The sequence below is a fragment of the Rhinoderma darwinii genome, chromosome 2 (genome assembly GCF_050947455.1).
Source record: "Rhinoderma darwinii isolate aRhiDar2 chromosome 2, aRhiDar2.hap1, whole genome shotgun sequence".
Taxonomy (NCBI): Eukaryota; Metazoa; Chordata; class Amphibia; order Anura; family Rhinodermatidae; genus Rhinoderma; species Rhinoderma darwinii.
The window spans coordinates 83,853,671-83,872,077 of record NC_134688.1 but is presented as its reverse complement, the minus strand read 5'-3'; the positions used below and the strand labels follow the sequence as shown (position 1 = coordinate 83,872,077).

At 44.2% G+C, this 18,407-nt stretch overlaps 1 protein-coding gene across 3 annotated transcripts in view; it reads right to left on the bottom strand.

Annotated features, from left to right (window-relative positions):
* The window catches only part of ESPL1 (extra spindle pole bodies like 1, separase), a 46,274-nt gene extending 28,072 nt beyond the window's left edge, over positions 1 to 18,202 (bottom strand). Inside the window, exons 1-5 of one of the 3 annotated variants that reach the window (XM_075851836.1) lie at positions 18,098 to 18,202; positions 15,025 to 15,124; positions 10,677 to 11,753; positions 7,102 to 7,206; positions 5,896 to 6,016 (exon numbers count right to left, since the gene is read on the bottom strand). In XM_075851836.1, coding sequence (XP_075707951.1) covers positions 5,896 to 6,016; positions 7,102 to 7,206; positions 10,677 to 11,753; positions 15,025 to 15,105 — 1,384 coding nt within the window. In that variant the 5' untranslated portion in view covers positions 15,106 to 15,124; positions 18,098 to 18,202. The other 2 variants (XM_075851837.1, XM_075851838.1) reach the window with 2 other exon arrangements.
* Between the last annotated feature and the right edge of the window lie 205 nt (positions 18,203 to 18,407).

Below are 18,407 nucleotides of genomic sequence, written 5' to 3'. Positions count from 1 at the left end.
GATCATGACAGGAACACAATGGGTACAGTTATAGACAACTAAACAAAAATACTACAGTTCTGGAGGTGGAGATAGAGCTCTGTGATTTAAGTTGACCGTCAGGACTCTGCGGCCTGTCCTTTCTTGTAATTTGGATAGCTTCAGTGCAATTGTGATGAGGAGAGCCAACATGACCGGAGGGTACTCTTATAATTTGGGAGAGTCCTTCTTGTAGCTGTCTATATCCAATAGTTCAGTTGCCCTGGCGCCGTTGGTACTGCTAGGTCTGAAGAGGATGCAGGAGCCAAATCGGTACGGATGATCCTTAACCCCTGGATTGCCAAATTCAAAAATGATCAGCTTTCTAAAGAAAGTAAACCTTATCCACCACTGAGAGCCTCTGCACAATATAGGTCTTACTTTCATAGTTGTACTTAAAGAGACTGTCACCACATTGTAAGTGCCCTAACTCCTACATAAGGAGCTGATTAGTCACTGATTAAACCAAGTGGGCTCTGGACAGCGGAGTGTATGACGCTGACCAAAGTGAACACACGCCCAGTTGGGCATTAAGAAACGAAATTAGCATCAAGCTAAAATTGCTCCTAACGTGGTAAAAAATTGATAATTTTTCTAAATAAAAAGCATTACTGTCACCTACATTATAGCACCGATCTCCTTATGTAGGAGACAGGGCACTTATAATGTGGTGACAGTCTCTAAAGAAATTCTGTCTATTTTTGCCAGCGATGTGTCAGGAGGTCTTCTATGCGGTTTGGTTATTGTGCATTGCTACACGCAGATGAGAACAGCGCCCACGATCTGACCTTTTCACTGATTTAATCCGATTATGAAGCTTTCCTCTCCGCACAGCAAGAGTTTATTCGAATCTACTACATTTTCAAAGAATTTCCAAAATGTCAGTCTTGTATGAAGCAATCTTTATAGCTTTTGCCACTGTAAAGAGCTGCGTAGTTGGCATGTTTCTTGCCAGTCCACAAACACCTGTTTGCTGGAAGTAGGAAATCTTAATTAGCTGCAATCAGAGCCACGGAGAACGATGGGTTAACAAAGAAGCCGTTTATGCCAAGAATCTTGTTCCAGTCCTCATCTCTAAAGGCTGTACCAAAGTCATGTTCTCCTGTCTTCATGGTGTCTACCAATTATGAAGCATAAGTTTTCAGGGACAATAAAATGGCTAATAAAAATGGTCACGTAGGGTCCAACAACTCCATACGTGGTGTCAATTCTGATCTTAAAGCGTACCTAAACTTTTAGGTGACTTTTCAGAATAAGCCGATATATACACGCGATAAGGGAAAAAAGGGGATATTTAGAGTTCTCAGCGTTAAATCCTCTTCTCGTCTAGTTTATTGGGAGACACAGACCATGGTATATATGGTTGCCACTAGGAGGCGTGACGCTTAGACTGAAAGTGCTAGCCCCTCCTACGAATTGAGCCAATTCAGTCTGTACAGAAGATGTAGGATAAGAACACAAAAAGGTAAAAAAAAAAAAAATTATTATCAGAACCAGGTAAAGCGTGGGACTGGACAAAACAAGGATTTCAGTGAGTACTCCAAAAGTTCCCTTTAGTTTGTCTCATGGAGGGGGGGGGGGGAATGATCATGGGACATGTCAAAGCAGTCCACATGGGTGGGTCTGCTCAATAGTATGACGCAGACCCCTGCCCTTTAAGAAAACTGGAGGGAGAGTCAGCAATCTAACCCTTCATAAAGACAGGATCCTGGACAGAGAAAAAAAAAACAAGATATTAAGGTGCCGACCCTCCCATTTGCGCAGGTATGTCTTCCAAGTGCGGTGGTAATCGTGGCAGATTAAGGCTTCCTAGCCTTAAACATGATGTGAATCACTCACTACGACAAGCCCCGTGCTTTCACTGCAGCCTTAACAGCCGCACCATTAAAGAAAGCCACTATAAATTCAGGTAAGGTCCCTGAGAAAGAGGATTGTGCTAAAGAAGCAAAGGCCAGGCAACATCGGCAGGCAGAGCCACCCCATCAGTGTACCAACGGCCACGCGGCCAGTCCTGAGCCACAAGGATGGTGGTAACCCCTTCGGCCTTGATTCTCCTGAGGAGCTTAGAAAGAACAGGCGGGGGGGGGGGGGGGGGGGGAATAAAGATAATTGTGGTTGAATTTTTCTCATGGAGATACCAGAGCATCTACCGCACATGCTTCAGGATCCTGAGATATAAATTGGGAAACCTCGCGGTTGAACCTGGATGGCATCAAGTCCACTTCCGGCATACAACACCTGGAGCAACTAGTTGATCCCCTTGTGACAGACCACACCCATTGGGTTAGATAGTTTGTGAACTAAATGTCGAACCCTAGGACGTGCACTGCCGAGAAAGCAGGAATGTGGTGTTTCGCCCACTCCAGAAAGTTTGTGGCCTCTACTGTTGCTGCTGGACTCAAGTGTACCTCCTTGGTGACTGAGATAGTCCCCTGACGTGACAGTCTGGACTCAGACAAGGAACCAGACAGACAAGTCCCCCAATAACGGTGATAAAGGAATATCATCCTTAATTCCAAGATGGGAAGACTAAATTCCTGGTGGGAAAACAAACCTTGCACCGTAGGTTAGAGAAGGCACCTTCCCAACCCCAGAGACTCACGTCCGTTGAGAGGACCTGCTAGTGGGTTGGCAGAAAGAAGCAGCCCCAAAAAGATAACTGGGAAGGAAAGCCACCAGTTGTGGGACCATCGTATGGACAGGGGTAGTTGGAATCAGTGGTTCAGGGAACTCTGAGGGCAATTCCACCGGGAGAGGACGGTTAGGAATCTGGGCAAACCTATGAGTGCATAATTCTTGTTAGAGGGTGGACGACTTCTCTGGAGGAAGTAAAACCCGAGCAGAGTGGGCATCGGAAATCATTCCCTGGAAGGCAATCCCGCGACAAGGAGTAAGACAAGACTTGAAGTGGTTGATAATCCAACTGAATTGGACCAGGGTATCCTGACTGATCTGTAGACTAGCTAGGTTGTCGACCCTGGAAGGAGGCTTGATAAAGACGTTTAGGTAGGGGATCAGAAACCCACCTGCAGCAAAGAGAAACTATAGGATTTTGGTAAAAACGGTCAATAGGTCAAATGGGAGTACCAAAAACTAAATAACTGTGAGGGAGAACAACAAAAAGCAGGAAGAACTGATGGGACGGGCAAAGGAGGACGTGCAGGTACACATCCTTTATGTCCACAGAAGAGAGAATGCCCCTGATCAATGGAGGCGATGACCGAGCGGGGGGGGGGGGGGGGGATTTCATGCAGAAGCGACAGACCTTGACATATGCTTTTAAACATTTGTGGTCTAGGATTGGGCAGCGATGAGTGGGGTACACTGCCGGAAAAGAAATGTGGTGTGGACTGAAAGAATCCGTCCGGGGGTAGACATACAAACTCGATCTTGTATACAGAGGAGACAACTTCTTGCACCCAGGCGCCCGAGATGTAAGAGAGCAGACATTCTTCAAACGCAGAAGCCTGACCTCATCCAAGACTCGGGGGCACACTTTGTTTCATCTGGGCTTAATGGCCTGAGGGTAGGGGCGCAAAGAGGGACAGGGCTGGAAGGAGGGCAAGTCCAGATGGGAAGGTTGCCCAGATGCACGTGGACCGAGGAATCTGCAAAAGGGACGAAGACAAAGTCCCGATTTCTATGGTGTCGCAGTACGATGAAACTTGGTTTGAGGCAGGCGAGTGCTCTTTTCACCAATGGCTTCAGAAATGATCTCGTCCATGCAGGTCCCAAAGAGTTGGGAACCTGCGAAGGGAAGAACCGCAGTGTTGGCAGACCAGCATTTAAGACAGGCAATTCTGCGGATGGCAACAATAGAAGCAGAGCCACAAGGGCGACCTGCATCCAGGGAGGCTTCGCACAGATACTTGGTGGTACTAGACAGCTGATGAGAGAGGACAACAAATTTTTCAGTGGGTGCCTCAGAGGGAATACAATGACAGAGTTGGCGGACCCATACAGTGGAGGCTATGCTGACCAACGCAGAAGTAAAAATTGGTCTCAAGGCTGAGCCAGCAGCTTCAAATAAGGACCTAGAGAAAGACTATGTGGCAGTCCAAGGGATCATGGAAGTATGGGCAAACTTCTTGACAGGAACTTTCTATTCCTTGGAAACTACCTCTTTAAGGCCTCATGCACACGACCGTAAAAACTCCCGTTATTATGGGTCGTAATTACGACCCGTAATAACGGGCTTATAGACTTCTATTGGCCACGGGTACCTTCCCATTTTCTTACGGGAAGGTGCCCGTGCCGTTAAAAAAGATAGAACATGTCCTATTTCAGGCCGTAATAACGGCACGGACAGTCCATAGAAGTCTATGGAGCTCTCGTAATGACGGGTGGCTACATGTGTGCACCCGTCATTACGGCAGCGTTGCTAAGCAACGTCAGTAAATAGTCACTGTCCAGGCAGCTGAAAGGGTTAACTGATCGGCAGTAACTCTTTCAGCACCCAGGACAGTGACTACCGATCAGAATAAAGAGCAACCAGTAAAAAATAAAAATAAAAAGACATTCATACTTACCGAGAACTTCCTGCTTCCTCCAGTCCGGTCTCCCGGCCGTTGCCTTGGTGACGCGTCCCTCTCGACATCCGGCCCGACGTCCCTGGATGACGTTTCAGCCCATGTGACCGCTGCAGCCAATCACAGGTCAATCACAGGCTGCAGCGGTCACATGGACTGCCGCGTCATCCAGGGACGTCGGGCTGGATGTGAGGAGAGGGACGCGTCACCAAGACAACGGCCGGGTAAGTATGAATTTCTTTAACTTTTATTACAGAAAGGGCTGTCCCTTCTCTCTATCCTGCACTGATAGAGAGAAGGGCTGCCGATTAGTGCAGTGCTATTTTGCCGCCAAAAACGTGCCCGTAAATACGGGTGGAATACGGGTGACACCGGACCCATATTTACGGGCACGGGTCCGTAAATACTGGTGCAAAACGGGTCGAATACGTGTGACACCGGACCCGTATTTACGCCAGTATTTACGGGTGGGAAAAAATACGGTCGCGTGCATGAGGCCTAAACTCTGACTGAGATAGAAAGGGCTTATGAGACCATCAGTTGAGGGAGACTGTCTCAGACCACCTTGATAAAACTTTATTTAAATCTAACAATTTAGAGGATTGCTGACAGGATGTCATTCTGCTCAATGGCAAGCTGACCAATCGTGCTGGCCGCAGCAATTTGGTTAACTGGATCGACTCCATGTAGAATAGTCCGTCTTCCCCAGAAACCAGCATTCCATCCTGCCACTTTCCGGGCTTGGTGCAGATGATGCTCTGGAATGAAGTTCCAAGCATACTTTGGGCCGCTCTGGAACATGATGACCCAGTAGCAGTGCCTGCTGGTGCCCAGCTTCTGGTCTGGGAAAGCTTGTGTCTTGACAATCTGAATATTTACCATGGCGCCGGAGCATAGAGGCTGCAGTGTCTATGCACAGGCTACTCCATAGATGGAGAGAGACTGGAGACAACAGATTTTTTTTTAATTAAATTAAAAAAACGGACTAAAAAATAAAATCATGCAATTTTGTGGAACACAAATTTACAGGTCAACCCACCCCCTTCAACCAGGGATAGACAATGATGTAGACTTTATAAATATGTTATACCACTCCAGGGGTCAATTTGTCATTTTTAAAGGCTCAGCAATAAGCTCTTCTATAGATATCAACGCCAAAAAGCCTGAAAAGCTGTGTGTCAGTAGAAAATTTTTGGGATTGCAGGGATTTGCAAAGTCACGACCTATATTTCAGAAGTGGTGTTTAAAAAGGACAAAAAAATAAAAATAAAATTAAAATCACTATTTACAAAGTCTTTGATTTTGTATAAACGCATGGGACACTAGAAAGGAGGTGGCTAGTATGAACCTGCGATATGTAAGAATTCAGCGGCATCGTGAACAGAAAGGCCCTGTATGGAGCTCAGCATCCTGGACACGACATCTTTGCAGGGTCCCAGTAGTAGCTGCAGCTCATCGTTTTTCATTTCCTACAAAGAAAAACAAATTGCATTTACAAATTCATATAAAAAAAATTTCTTCACCGCACAATTCAGATTTTCAGATTCCAACATCTAACTTGATAGAGATAGTCCTCCTTACATTATTTAGCTTATACCCTTCAGGTTTTGCCTCTAGATCACGACCCGGTGATATTACATAAAACACACGACGCGCTAAGAATCATGAATGAACATATCACGGTCTCCACGCGGATATCGTGAAAAATTAAATGTTATGTTGATATAATGGTAGCGGGGCAGCATTACTGAATCTGCAGTAAATATACATAGAACTGCTAATAAAGGTTTGTGGAACTGACTTTACGTAGAAATTATGCTGCCAGCAATCATTTTTCCCCAAGCATATTGTAAGTTACTACCCATTGAAGTCAATAGGAGAAAACCATAAGCGACAAAAAATATGCAGTATGCCCTAAAAAGTGCCTTTTTTGGCCACATTGTGTAAACACGAATGGGGGAAATCAGCCCTCTCATAGTGACTATTATCACGGTTAGGGCTGCTCAGGTATAATGAAAGCTGCGCTGTGACTGGCTGCTATGGGCAACAAGAACAGTTTCACGGTTACAGTTTTGATAAATCTGCCCCACTGTGTGTGAACATACCCTTATGGATACATTTTAGGATGTGTATTTAAAAGACCGAACAACCGGACCCCCCCCCCCCCTTCCCCTTCCCCTTTCAGGGTCTCGTAGTTGCATTAGTGATGTTACCTAAATGGCCTTGATGGACCCCAAAAAACAACACACCTCACATACTAAATTTGCAAAGCAAGCAGTCTACACATGGGGCACACATACTCCAGGTTACAATAGAGACATGGGATTTAATAAGGGAACACGTAGCTAAATCAACACAAGTACTAATGAGCCCCCAACACAATTATAGCCGATGGGTTAGCCAAGGAAAGTAATATCAATGGTCATTGAACACCAAAAGCTTATGGCACCAATAGACTCCTCAGTGAGTTACATTAACAACATGCCAAAACGTTGTTCACAACAGCAGGTACCACAGTACAAGTCACAAGCAGAATGAATCTCATTTCAGATACCTTGCAGTTTTGTAGATATGAGCAGGCAACATTCGTAAACTGTTGGAGGCCAGAAAATTGCTGCTGTTTTAAGAGCCGGAGCTGTCGAGACCCGTCTTTAGGCACCTAAAAGAACATCATAAGAATGTCATGGTGTACTTCCAACACAGATCAAGTGTTCATTAGGGTTTACACACAAAAAAAACGCTGATTAGTTGGTATGGGCAACCAAGACTCGTTTTCCAAGGTAGTTTTGATACATAAAACCCAGTAGATCTTTGGCTATGAATTTATAAATATGGCATACTTTTATGAGTGCCAATTTAACGGTTATATTTATGCCAATTTAGGGAGTGGGAAACATGGGCCTATTGTTGAGATCTGGGGTGGTCCTAGAGGTTATTTAAAGAGTACAAGCTTCGGTCTACAAACACCCTGTGTAGTCTGACCCTGAACTCACTCTTTTTCTATGTACCCCACTTCTTACTAACCTTCCAAATTTAGGACACCAAAAAGTAAGGAGACAGATGGAAGGGAGTATGACTGCAGATCAGACTACAGAGATTGTATTGTAGTCTGTAACCATGGCGACAGTTTGCATAGGCGATGTACACCCAAAATGATGGAACATTTTTAAAATCAAAACTATTTGCAAAGTTCCTTAATTTTTTCATTTTAGATGTATTGAAGCAATAAAAGCAAATATGGTTGAAAAGGTGAACAAAGCCTTTAAAGGAATATCTTATTAATATTCCATAAATATTTAAAAGGTAGGAAAACACCTTTAAATTGAACCAGTCTGGTTATTATGCTGCCCTATCTAAGAAGAGCATATGTTCGAGGGACAGAAGCTGAACTCTGCGATATAGGAGGTTTATATGACTTAAAGAGGCCTGTCACCAGATTTTGCAGCCACTATCTGCTATTGCAGCAGATCGGCGCTGCAATGTAGATAAGAGTAATGTTTTTATTTTTAAAAAACGAGCATTTTTGGCCAAGTTATGACCATTTTTATATTTATGCAAATGAGGCTTGCAAAAGTCCAAGTGGGTGTGTTTAAAGTAAAAGTCCAACTGGGCGTGTATTATGTGCGTACATCGGGGCGTTTTTAATACTTTTACTAGCTGGGCGTTCTGATGAGAAGTATCATCCACTTCTCTTCAGAACGCCCAGCTTCTGGCAGTGCAGACACACAGCGTGTTCGAGAGATCACGCTGTGATGTCACTCACTTCCTGCCCCAGGTTCTGCATCGTGTCAGACGAGCGAGGACACATCGGCACCAGAGGCTACAGTTGATTCTGCAGCAGCATTTGCAGGTAAGTCGATGTAGCTACTTACCTGCAAACGCTGATGCAGCTGCAGAATCAACTGTAGCCTCTGGTGCCGACACGATGCAGGACCTGGGGCAGGAAGTGAGTGACGACACAGCGTGATCTCTCGAGAACACGCTGTGTGTCTGCACTGCCAGAAGCTGGGCGTTCTGAAGAGAAGTGGATGATACTTCTTGTCAGAACGCCCAGCTAGTAAAAGTATTAAAAACGCCCCGATGTACGCACATAATACACGCCCAGTTGGACTTTTACTTTAAACACGCCCACTTGGACTTTTGCAAGCCTCATTTGCATAAATATAAAAATGGTCATAACTTGGCCAAAAATGCTTGTTTTTTAAAAATAAAAACGTTACTGTAATCTACATTGCAGCGCCTATCTGCTGCAATAGCAGATAGGGGCTGCAAAATCTGGTGACAGAGCCTCTTTAAAGCAGAGTTACTGAGTAAAATCCAGTCAGGACTCCTAGGAGAGGGTGTGATAGTCCTACTTAACCCGCCAACACAGGCGGACTGTAGACACACTGATACGGGAAAAACGGTCAATCACGGTGTAGGCGGAATAAGGAGGGCTCTCACTGTCTCTCCTAGGATTTACTCAGAAATAATGAATCAGATCGCATAGACCTATAACAGCTGCTTCTCTCCCTCTATGATATGATGCTCTCGAATAGGACAGCATTAATCACCTGACCGGTTCTCTTATAGGAAATATAACTATTACAGTTATCGTTACATTTATATTTTCACCTAAGGGAAGTTACTGTATAGGTCAATGATTAAAGTTGTATACAAGAGCAAGCATATTCAGAATTTATAGACAAATGATGAAATTATTGCTCACTACTACCCTCACTGTCATTAACGCCTTAACGCATCATCACGTACATGCACGTCATGGGAAGGCAACACTTTGCGCATTACGTTCACGTACGTGATGGTGCGGCACAGAAGCTGTGACTGACAGCCGGGCTGCAATGGCTAGAATTGGAGAAACATCCAATCCTGACCAATTAACCCCTTAAAGTGGTTTAAGTGGTTTGACGGAGGGAGGGGGGCTTCCTCTGTCATCCATCGGCGGCCTGCAAACTCCGGCCGCCAACGGGTTGCAATGGCAGCCCGGTGCCTAATAAAGGCCCCCCAGGCCTCTCACGGCTATATGCCTATTGGGCCGTGCCATAGCCTAATGGATTGCCTGTCAGTTTTACACTGACAGCCAATAATGCTTTGGTATACTAAGTATACCAAAGCATTATATCTGTGATCAAAAGATCACAAAGTAAAGTCCCCTAGTGGGACAAAAAAAAAAAAAAAGTTTGTAAAAAATAAAAATGCAAAAAAAAACAAATGCTGAAATAGCTATTTTTTTTTTTCAGTTTCCTCCCAAAGAAAAACAAAAAAAAACCCAGCTAATAAGGTTTATTAATCCAATATAAGGACCCAAAATTGTCCAATTGAAAAATACAACTCGTCCCGCGAAAAAACAAGCCCTCATTCGGCTACGTGGACGAAAAAAAAAAAAAGTTGGACTCTTGGAATAGAACTGTGAAACAATGAAAAAAAGATTGCTTGTTATTAATGTGCACCTAACTTTTCACAATAAACTCATGCGTGTACATGAGGAATAACACCATTATAGAACTTGAATGTGGCATTTTTTTTTTTGTCATTTTCCCTTATGCATGCTCTCTCGAATTTTCAGTTGTCTCAAATGCTATCATGTCTTCTATACACTGTGTACATAGAAGAGGAAAATCCTCCTCTCCTATCTCCATCACATATATAGAAGTTGCAGCAGCATGGAGGATATTACACAGCAGTACTGAGCAGTGTAGCTGAAAATCCAGCACTGGGGTGACACAAATCTTATGAGTGTGTGTCTCTTTCTCTGCTCCTACTTTCTCATCCCCTCCATAGACATACATGCATCTCCCTGGTCTCTCCCCTCGCCCCCTATCAATTAATTTGCACAGGCAGGCAGTAAAGAGTCACATTCCCACTTCCTGCAGTTGTCAATTCTGCTCCGCAACCATGGTCTGCCAATGCTTGACAACTGGGGGAGGGCTGCAGATTACAGGAAGTGCGACACCTAGTGGCAATAACTGCACACAGAATTTGCATGGATAAAATAACTAAATTTTAACGGTAAGTAAATTACAAAGTTGTTCTGTCAGGTATACTACTAGATTAGCATAAGTAGTTTGAAAAGTTAGTGTCCATTTAATGAAAAAATAGGCCTGGTCATTAAAAAGATAAGGTACATACCACAGAAACTTGTTCTTCCAAAAGTTTGAAATGCGTCTCAAGAAACTTTGCCAAACTAAGAGCGGCATCTACTCCCTGCTTAACTGAATCATGCTTGAGGCGCCCATCCAAACATGAAACTGTAAATTGAAAGCATTCACTTAGAGCCTGGCAGTGCCAACCATCGCCAAGGGAGAAGACCCCTTCAATAGTCTCTGTCATCTGCATCAAACTCTTCCCAATATTAAATGATTTTTTCCATTCATTAATTTCTATGGCAAAGCTTAAAAGTGCCAGTGCAGACTGGCAGCACCCATCGGACTTGTTCAGAAATGTAACCGCTTGCTGAATGACCTTTTTGGCCTGGCAGAAGCAGCTACTTTTACACAGTACACGAATCCTCTCTAATGTTATTTCCACCAGTGAGCGAGCCCACTGCGTTTCCGTAAATTTCTCGTGTTTCAGTAAAGGTTTAATCAAAAGATCCTCAAGACAGTCACTGAGAAAAAATGCATCACTTTTACTGCAAGATTTTCCTTTGGCATCAAAGGCCAAAGTTGCATATTTGGCATGCCGAAATATTGTAACGGGAGAGTCAGCGTGTGAACTGGACATTTCCACCAAAATGAGGAACCGCAGGGCATGTAATCGCATACATAGAACCTCCCGGTTATAAGGACGGGCACCCTGCTTCTGTTCCCGCTCTCCTGACACCTTCCATAAGGAATGAAAGCTGCTTTTAGCAACAGCTCCAAAGTCTCCACTATTTTGTTGCTCCGAAGGGTAATCCATGAGGTAGAAATAAAGGAGATCTGATAGTTTAGTGCAGGCTTCATATGAAGATTCGTGTGCAGAGACATTTTTTAGAAGGTGAAATAATATCTTCTCCAAATAGCAAGGTGTTCGCTGGGGGCTTGACACGCAAAAACCCCGACTTGCCAGCTCTACCAAGGCCACCAAGCTTTGTAGATGTTGTCCATTGCAGGTGGACTCTGCGGCCCAGTGGTTACAGGCCCGCAGGAGACGATCACAGACAAAGCGCTGATCTGATAGCTGGTCTGGACGTGACGGCTCGCAAGGAACATCGGTCATACAAGACTGAAAAGTAAGACAAGAAACGTATCAATATACAAAGAAGAGGAGCCAAAAATAGAACATAAATGATTCATAAAATAAAACGTGAGATGTAGCTGTGAGCACGACTATGACAGAAGCAACAAGACGTTATTTTCTTTACAGGCTCTTTCAAAACAGGCAGGTTTTAGACACACTCTAGAAAAGTAGTCCCCAACCTGTGGCTCCCCAGCTGTTGCAAAACTACAACACCCAACATTTCTTAAAGGGAATGTGTCGCTAGAAATTTTTATATATTTTCTTCAGTTAAACAATTAGTATATAAGTGATTGGGGTGGGCCATTTATATGGATACACCTAAATAAAATGGGAATGGTTGGTGATATTAACTTCCTGTTTGTGGCACATTAGTATATGGGAGGGGGGAAACTTTTCAAGCTGGGTGTTGACTATGGCGGCCATTTTGAAGTCGGCCATTTTGTATCCAACTTTAGTTTTTTCAATGGGAAGAGGGTCATGTGACACATCAAACTTATCGAGAATTTCCCAAGAAAAACAATGGTGTGCTTGGTTTTAACGTTACTTTATTCTTTCATGAGTTATTTACAAGTTTCTGACCACTTATAAAATGTGTTCAAAGTGCTGCCCATTGTGTTGGATTGTCAATGCAACCCTCTTCTCCAACTCTTCACACACTGATAGCAACACCGCAGAAGAAATGCTAGCACAGGCTTCCAGTATCCGTAGTTTCAGTTGCTGCACATCTCGTATCTTCACAGCATAGACGTTCACTCCATGAGCCCGTTCCATACTTCCCCTTCCCGACTATGACGTATGGATATGTCAAATGTCGGGAAGGGGTTAAACAGCCCAATTAAATCTCCTGTGCTTCGAAGAGGTTATACAAAAAAATATAATGCTAAAAGTTCAACGGGGTTTTAAATATTTTTTAGACACCATATACTAGTCCTTCTCAATGAATTAGAATATTATCAAAAAGTTAATTTATTTCAGTAATTCAATTCAAAAAGTGGAACTCTATATATTCTATACACACAGAGTGATCCATTTCCAGCATGTTTTTCTTTTAATGTTGATGATTATGGCAGTTAATGAAAACCCAAAATTTAGTATCTCCGAAAATTAGAATATTATATAAACCCAATTTCAAAAATGATTTTTAACACCGAAATGTTATCCTACTGAAAAGTATGTACAGTGTGTGCCCTCAATACTTGGTCAGGGCTCCTTTTGCATGAATTTGTAGTGACCACACAGGGTTAAATAAGTTTGGTATTTATTATACACAGAAGTAAATGACAACAATCGCAATCCAACAAGGATTAGATCAAATTCTTGTTAACTGTAATCTGCCAGAAACCGATGGTTTTTTAATTTTATAATCCACATTTTGAAGTCGGCCATTTTGTATCCAACTTTAGTTTTTTCAATGGGAAGAGGGTCATGTGACACATCAAACTTATCGAGAATTTCACAAGAAAAACAATGGTGTGCTTGGTTTTAACGTTACTTTATTCTTTCATGAGTTATTTACAAGTTTCTGACCACTTATAAAATGTGTTCAAAGTGTTGCCCATTGTGTTGGATTGTTAATGCAACCCTCTTCTCTCACTCTTCACATACTGATAGCAACACCGCAGAAGAAATGCTAGCACAGGCTTCCAGTATCCGTAGTTTCAGTTGCTGCACATCTCGTATCTTCACAGCATAGACAATTGCCTTCAGATGACCCCAAAGATAAAAGTCGAAGGGGGTCAGATCGGGAGACCTAGGGGACCATTCAACTGGCCCACAACGACCAATCCACTTTCCAGGAAACTGTTCATCTAGGAATGCTCGGACATGACACCCATAATGTGGTGGTGCACCATCTTGCTGGAAAAACTCAGGGAACGTGCCAGCTTCAGTGCATAAAGAGGGAAACACATCATCATGTAGCAATTGTTGAATGGCTCCCTAGGTCTCCCGATCTGACCCCCTTAGACTTTTATCTTTGGGGTCATCTGAAGGCAATTGTCTATGCTGTGAAGATACGAGATGTGCAGCAACTGAAACTACGGATACTGGAAGCCTGTGGTAGCATTTCTTCTGCAGTGTTGCTATCAGTGTGTGAAGAGTGGGAGAAGAGGGTTGCATTGAAATGGGCAGCACTTTGAACACATTTTATAAGTGGTCAGAAACGTGTAAATAACTCATGAAAGACTAAAGTAACATTAAAACCAAGCACACCATTGTTTTTCTTGTGAAATTCTCGATAAGTTTGATGTGTCACATGACCCTCTTCCCATTGAAAAAACTAAAGTTGGATACAAAATGGCCGACTTCAAAATGGCTGCCATGGTCAACACCCAGCTTGAAAAGTTTCCCCCCATCCATATACTAATGCGCCACAAACAGGAAGTTAATATCACCAACCATTCCCATTTTATTTAGGTGTATCCGTATAAATGGCCCACCCTGTACATTGTACAAGTCAGGAAATATAAATTAGAGTCTAATTTATAATAACATTTCCATGTGCTGGCCACTAGAGGGAGCAGTTTATATTATACTGAAAGCAATATAATTAAAAAAAAAAAAAAAAAAAAAAAAGACTACTGCACTAGAACATGGAGAGACAAAATATTGTAGGCTTTAGGATCCAGCCAAGTAGATCAAAGAGCCAACTTTACTTTTTTTAGTGGCTGGCAATAAGAACATCAGTAGAAAGCGACCCCAAAAAAAGTTAATCACTAAAAATAAGCCGAAGTGCTTCTTTAAAAGTGCATTAAGTGGTCAGCTTTAGGTTTTAGAGTACCGTCTTGAAGGCAGCCCCGCCCAGAGGGAGGGAAGGCAGCCCCGCCCAGAGGGAGGGAAGGCAGCCCCGCCCAGAGGGAGGGAAGGCAGCCCCGCCCAGAGGGAGGGAAGGCAGCCCCGCCCAGAGGGAGGGAAGGCAGCCCCGCCCAGAGGGAGGGAAGGCAGCCCCGCCCAGAGGGAGGGAAGGCAGCCCCGCCCAGAGGGAGGGAAGGCAGCCCCGCCCAGAGGGAGGGAAGGCAGCCCCGCCCAGAGGGAGGGAAGGCAGCCCCGCCCAGAGGGAGGGAAGGCAGCCCCGCCCAGAGGGAGGGAAGGCAGCCCCGCCCAGAGGGAGGGAAGGCAGCCCCGCCCAGAGGGAGGGAAGGCAGCCCCGCCCAGAGGGAGGGAAGGCAGCCCCGCCCAGAGGGAGGGAAGGCAGCCCCGCCCAGAGGGAGGGAAGGCAGCCCCGCCCGATGTCTTACATGCTATCCTGAATATTTACCTTAAGTTCTGCTTGAAGTTTCACTACCCCCTCTAGCGAGGAGGTCAATTTTATTAGGTCTGCTTCTTTTAAGGCCTTCATCTATCCGCCAAATAGTTTCCTATAAGGGAAAGAAAGCAAAGTAGATTAAAGGAAAGGTGTCGTGGAAAAAAACTTTTTTATATCAATTTGCTTTTAGTGTTTTATTAAAAAAATTGTTATTTATTTGTGTGTTTGTGTTTTAGTTTTTTTTATTTTCGAACTTTTTCTTCTCTATGGGGGCTGCCATTTTTTTTTTCATCTCTGTATGTGTCGATTAACGACACATACGGACATGGAATACGGCACATACATCCCCATAGTGAATGCGAACGGGAGCCATTCGCATTCACTATGGTGTACGCCGTCTGTGGGAACGGCGCATGCCCCCACACAGTCCAAATGGAAGGTCTTCGGCCGAGCGACATCCGGCACCATTTTCTTGTGGACCGGAAGCCGCGGCCGGACAGTAAGATTACTACTTCCGGTCGCGGCTTCCGGACATGTGTTCTGAAGCAAGCACTAGGAGCGGACGGAGCGGCGGCGGCAGGAGCAGGTAAGTTATGTCTGTGTTTGTTCGTGTTATACTGTGTGATTACCACTGTATGTAAACCTACTATACACTGTATTCGCTCAGAAAATAGCGGCACACAGTGTAGGAGGTTTGAACATGCAATCCCCTCCTTTCTCCTGGCACTAGCTAGGATAAAGGAGGGGGGATTCTGTGAGCTCACTAGAGCGAGTGTGTATTCTCCAATTTTGCAGCATAAAGCAATGTGGTTGCTTTACCACATGCCAATGCTGCAATTTTGGGAATTGCTCCCTCTAGTGACCAGCACAGGGAAATGTTATAAATTAGAATCTAATTTATAATATTTCCTGACTCGTGAAAAAATTAAAAAAATTAGAACAATGTTTAATCATTTATACACTAACTGTTTAACTAAAAAAAAAATATTTTCTAGCGACACATTCCCTTTAACAAAAATGTAAGCCAAAACAGTAAAGCTCTGCTCACATCTGTGCTATGGATTCCTTTTAGAACATGGAGCTGGATGGTTCTCATTGACTTATAATGGACTCTGTTTGGGTTTCTTCAGGGTCTCTATCATTTTGAGAACAAGAATAGTGCTGCAATACTCCAGTCGTTAAAACCTCGGCGGACGAAGGGCCGGACATAGAGCAATAAAAACTGCTCTACCATCACATTAACAAACCGCATCGATCATCCAGACTAGTGAATAAAAGTGAAAGGTTGGGAATATAATAATAGATTATTATTATATAAGTGTTTTGCTCCATAAATTATAATTTCAAGGCAGACAGTTTTCCACAATGGAAACTCCTAAAAACTTATACTACTTGTTATCACAAAGAAATGATCAAACACGTTAGAAGATGCAAATAAAGAATATCATAGTCCGCTGTATTCCTGAGGAGAGCGCTCCCCCACCAATGAATGACAGCTGCTGTGCATATAAGCAGATACACAGCGGCCATCAATGATGGGAAGATGCGCCGCAACCACAATATATATTTGCACTTTGGTAAAGTAGCCCAGCAGATCTGTCATTAACAATTTGTTGCCCTTAAACAGGGCAGCGTATTTAGAGGAGCGATCCACTTTATAGGGTCAACCCAACTTAGGTCATACAGACATCATAGAGCGCAGTCCTGCCTCGGACCTTCTATGTTCACACGGAGTATTTTGCCGTTTGGAACTTTGAGGCAGATATTCCTCTCCCTGCACGCCGATTTTCGCGCCGTTTTTCGCCCGCGGCCATTGAGCACCGCGGGCATAAAACAGCGAGAAATACCCTTTCTCCTGCCTCCCATTGAAGTCAATGGGAGGTCAGAGGCGGAAGCGCCCGAAGATAGGGCATGTCGCTTCTTTTTCCCGCGAGGCAGTTTTACTGCTCGCGGGAAAAAGACGCCGACGCCTCCCATTGAAATCAATGGGAGGCGTTCTCGGGCCGTTTTTGCCGAGTTTTGCAACGCGGTTTCCGCGTCAAAAAACTCGGCAAAATACCCCGTGTGAACATAGCCTAACTGCTCGCGGGAAAAAGACGCCGACGCCTCCCATTGAAATCAATGGGAGGCGTTCTCGGGCCGTTTCTGCCGAGTTTTGCGACGCGGTTTCCGCGTCAAAAAACTCGGCAAAATACCCCGTGTGAACATAGCCTAGGGCCAGAGTAAAGAGTGCCCTCACTTTGGTGGACTCAGGCCATCCATATAGTATTACATGGTCACCCATTTATATTCCCTACAGCTTAAGGTCAGGATCGAACACGCGCGAAAAATATCAATACTACTGGTCATCGCTTATCTCAAGTGTACCTAAAAATCATCGCCATCGTTGGTGACTTGTGAAGGTCACTCATAGCAACATGTAAAATACAGTAGCGATGCCCTGCACAGCGCTCATGGTGGCCACCGCTAGGCAATAACGAGGCCGCTCAATTCGCTTGGAGGATTGTTATGGTAGAAACGTCCATCAAAACAAAGATGTTGTAATCGGGCCTTCATACGGATAAAAGACTGGAGTCTCATACAAAACCTCCTGTAAAACCCACGATAATCCGGAGAACGGACCGCCAATGTAGGAGACTGTGCAAAGGAGTTTGTTCTGCATTGAAACGAATGGGGGTTACATAAAGTGCTGATCGGTAGAAATAAAACTCCGGTGTTCAGCGTCATGCTAGATCATTACTTATAAATGAAAAAATCACAAGTCGCTATTCGCCAACATTGCACATATCGCAAAGTAACAGAGAATAAAATGTGTCATCCTGCGCTATAGACCGCCATGAAGGTTTACTATGTCTCCTATACCATAATACAGCCACATTATATATATATATATATATATATATATATATATATATATATATAATCTCCCGATCACACACACACACACACTGGCAGGACTGACAGTTACACACGGAAATTACACTGTGCAGTGGCTGCCGTTAACCGCACAATAATCCACCATGACAACACTCATGGCTCCAGCCGTGCACGAACACACGCCGCCTGTCAGCGGGTACAGCCATACCGGTCTCCGGTCAGAAGGCTCCACTCTCTCCGAAACACACTCGTCAGTATTGACTTCCTCCCTGGATCCCGCTTGCGCTATTTTCAAATCTCGCTCCACAGCCAACCAGCGTGACTCATGGGCAGCGTGTCATCATGTGCGACTAGCCCCGGTGCACGCCGGGAATTGTAGTCTCTGAGAACCTAAGACTGCGAAGCAAGCAATTGTACTAGTTTGACTGGAGAAGGTGTGAAGGGCTGTGCTTTATCTAAAGAAACCGGCCATCTTGGCAATACCGCGTATATGTAATGTGTGATTTAGAGCATAGGGC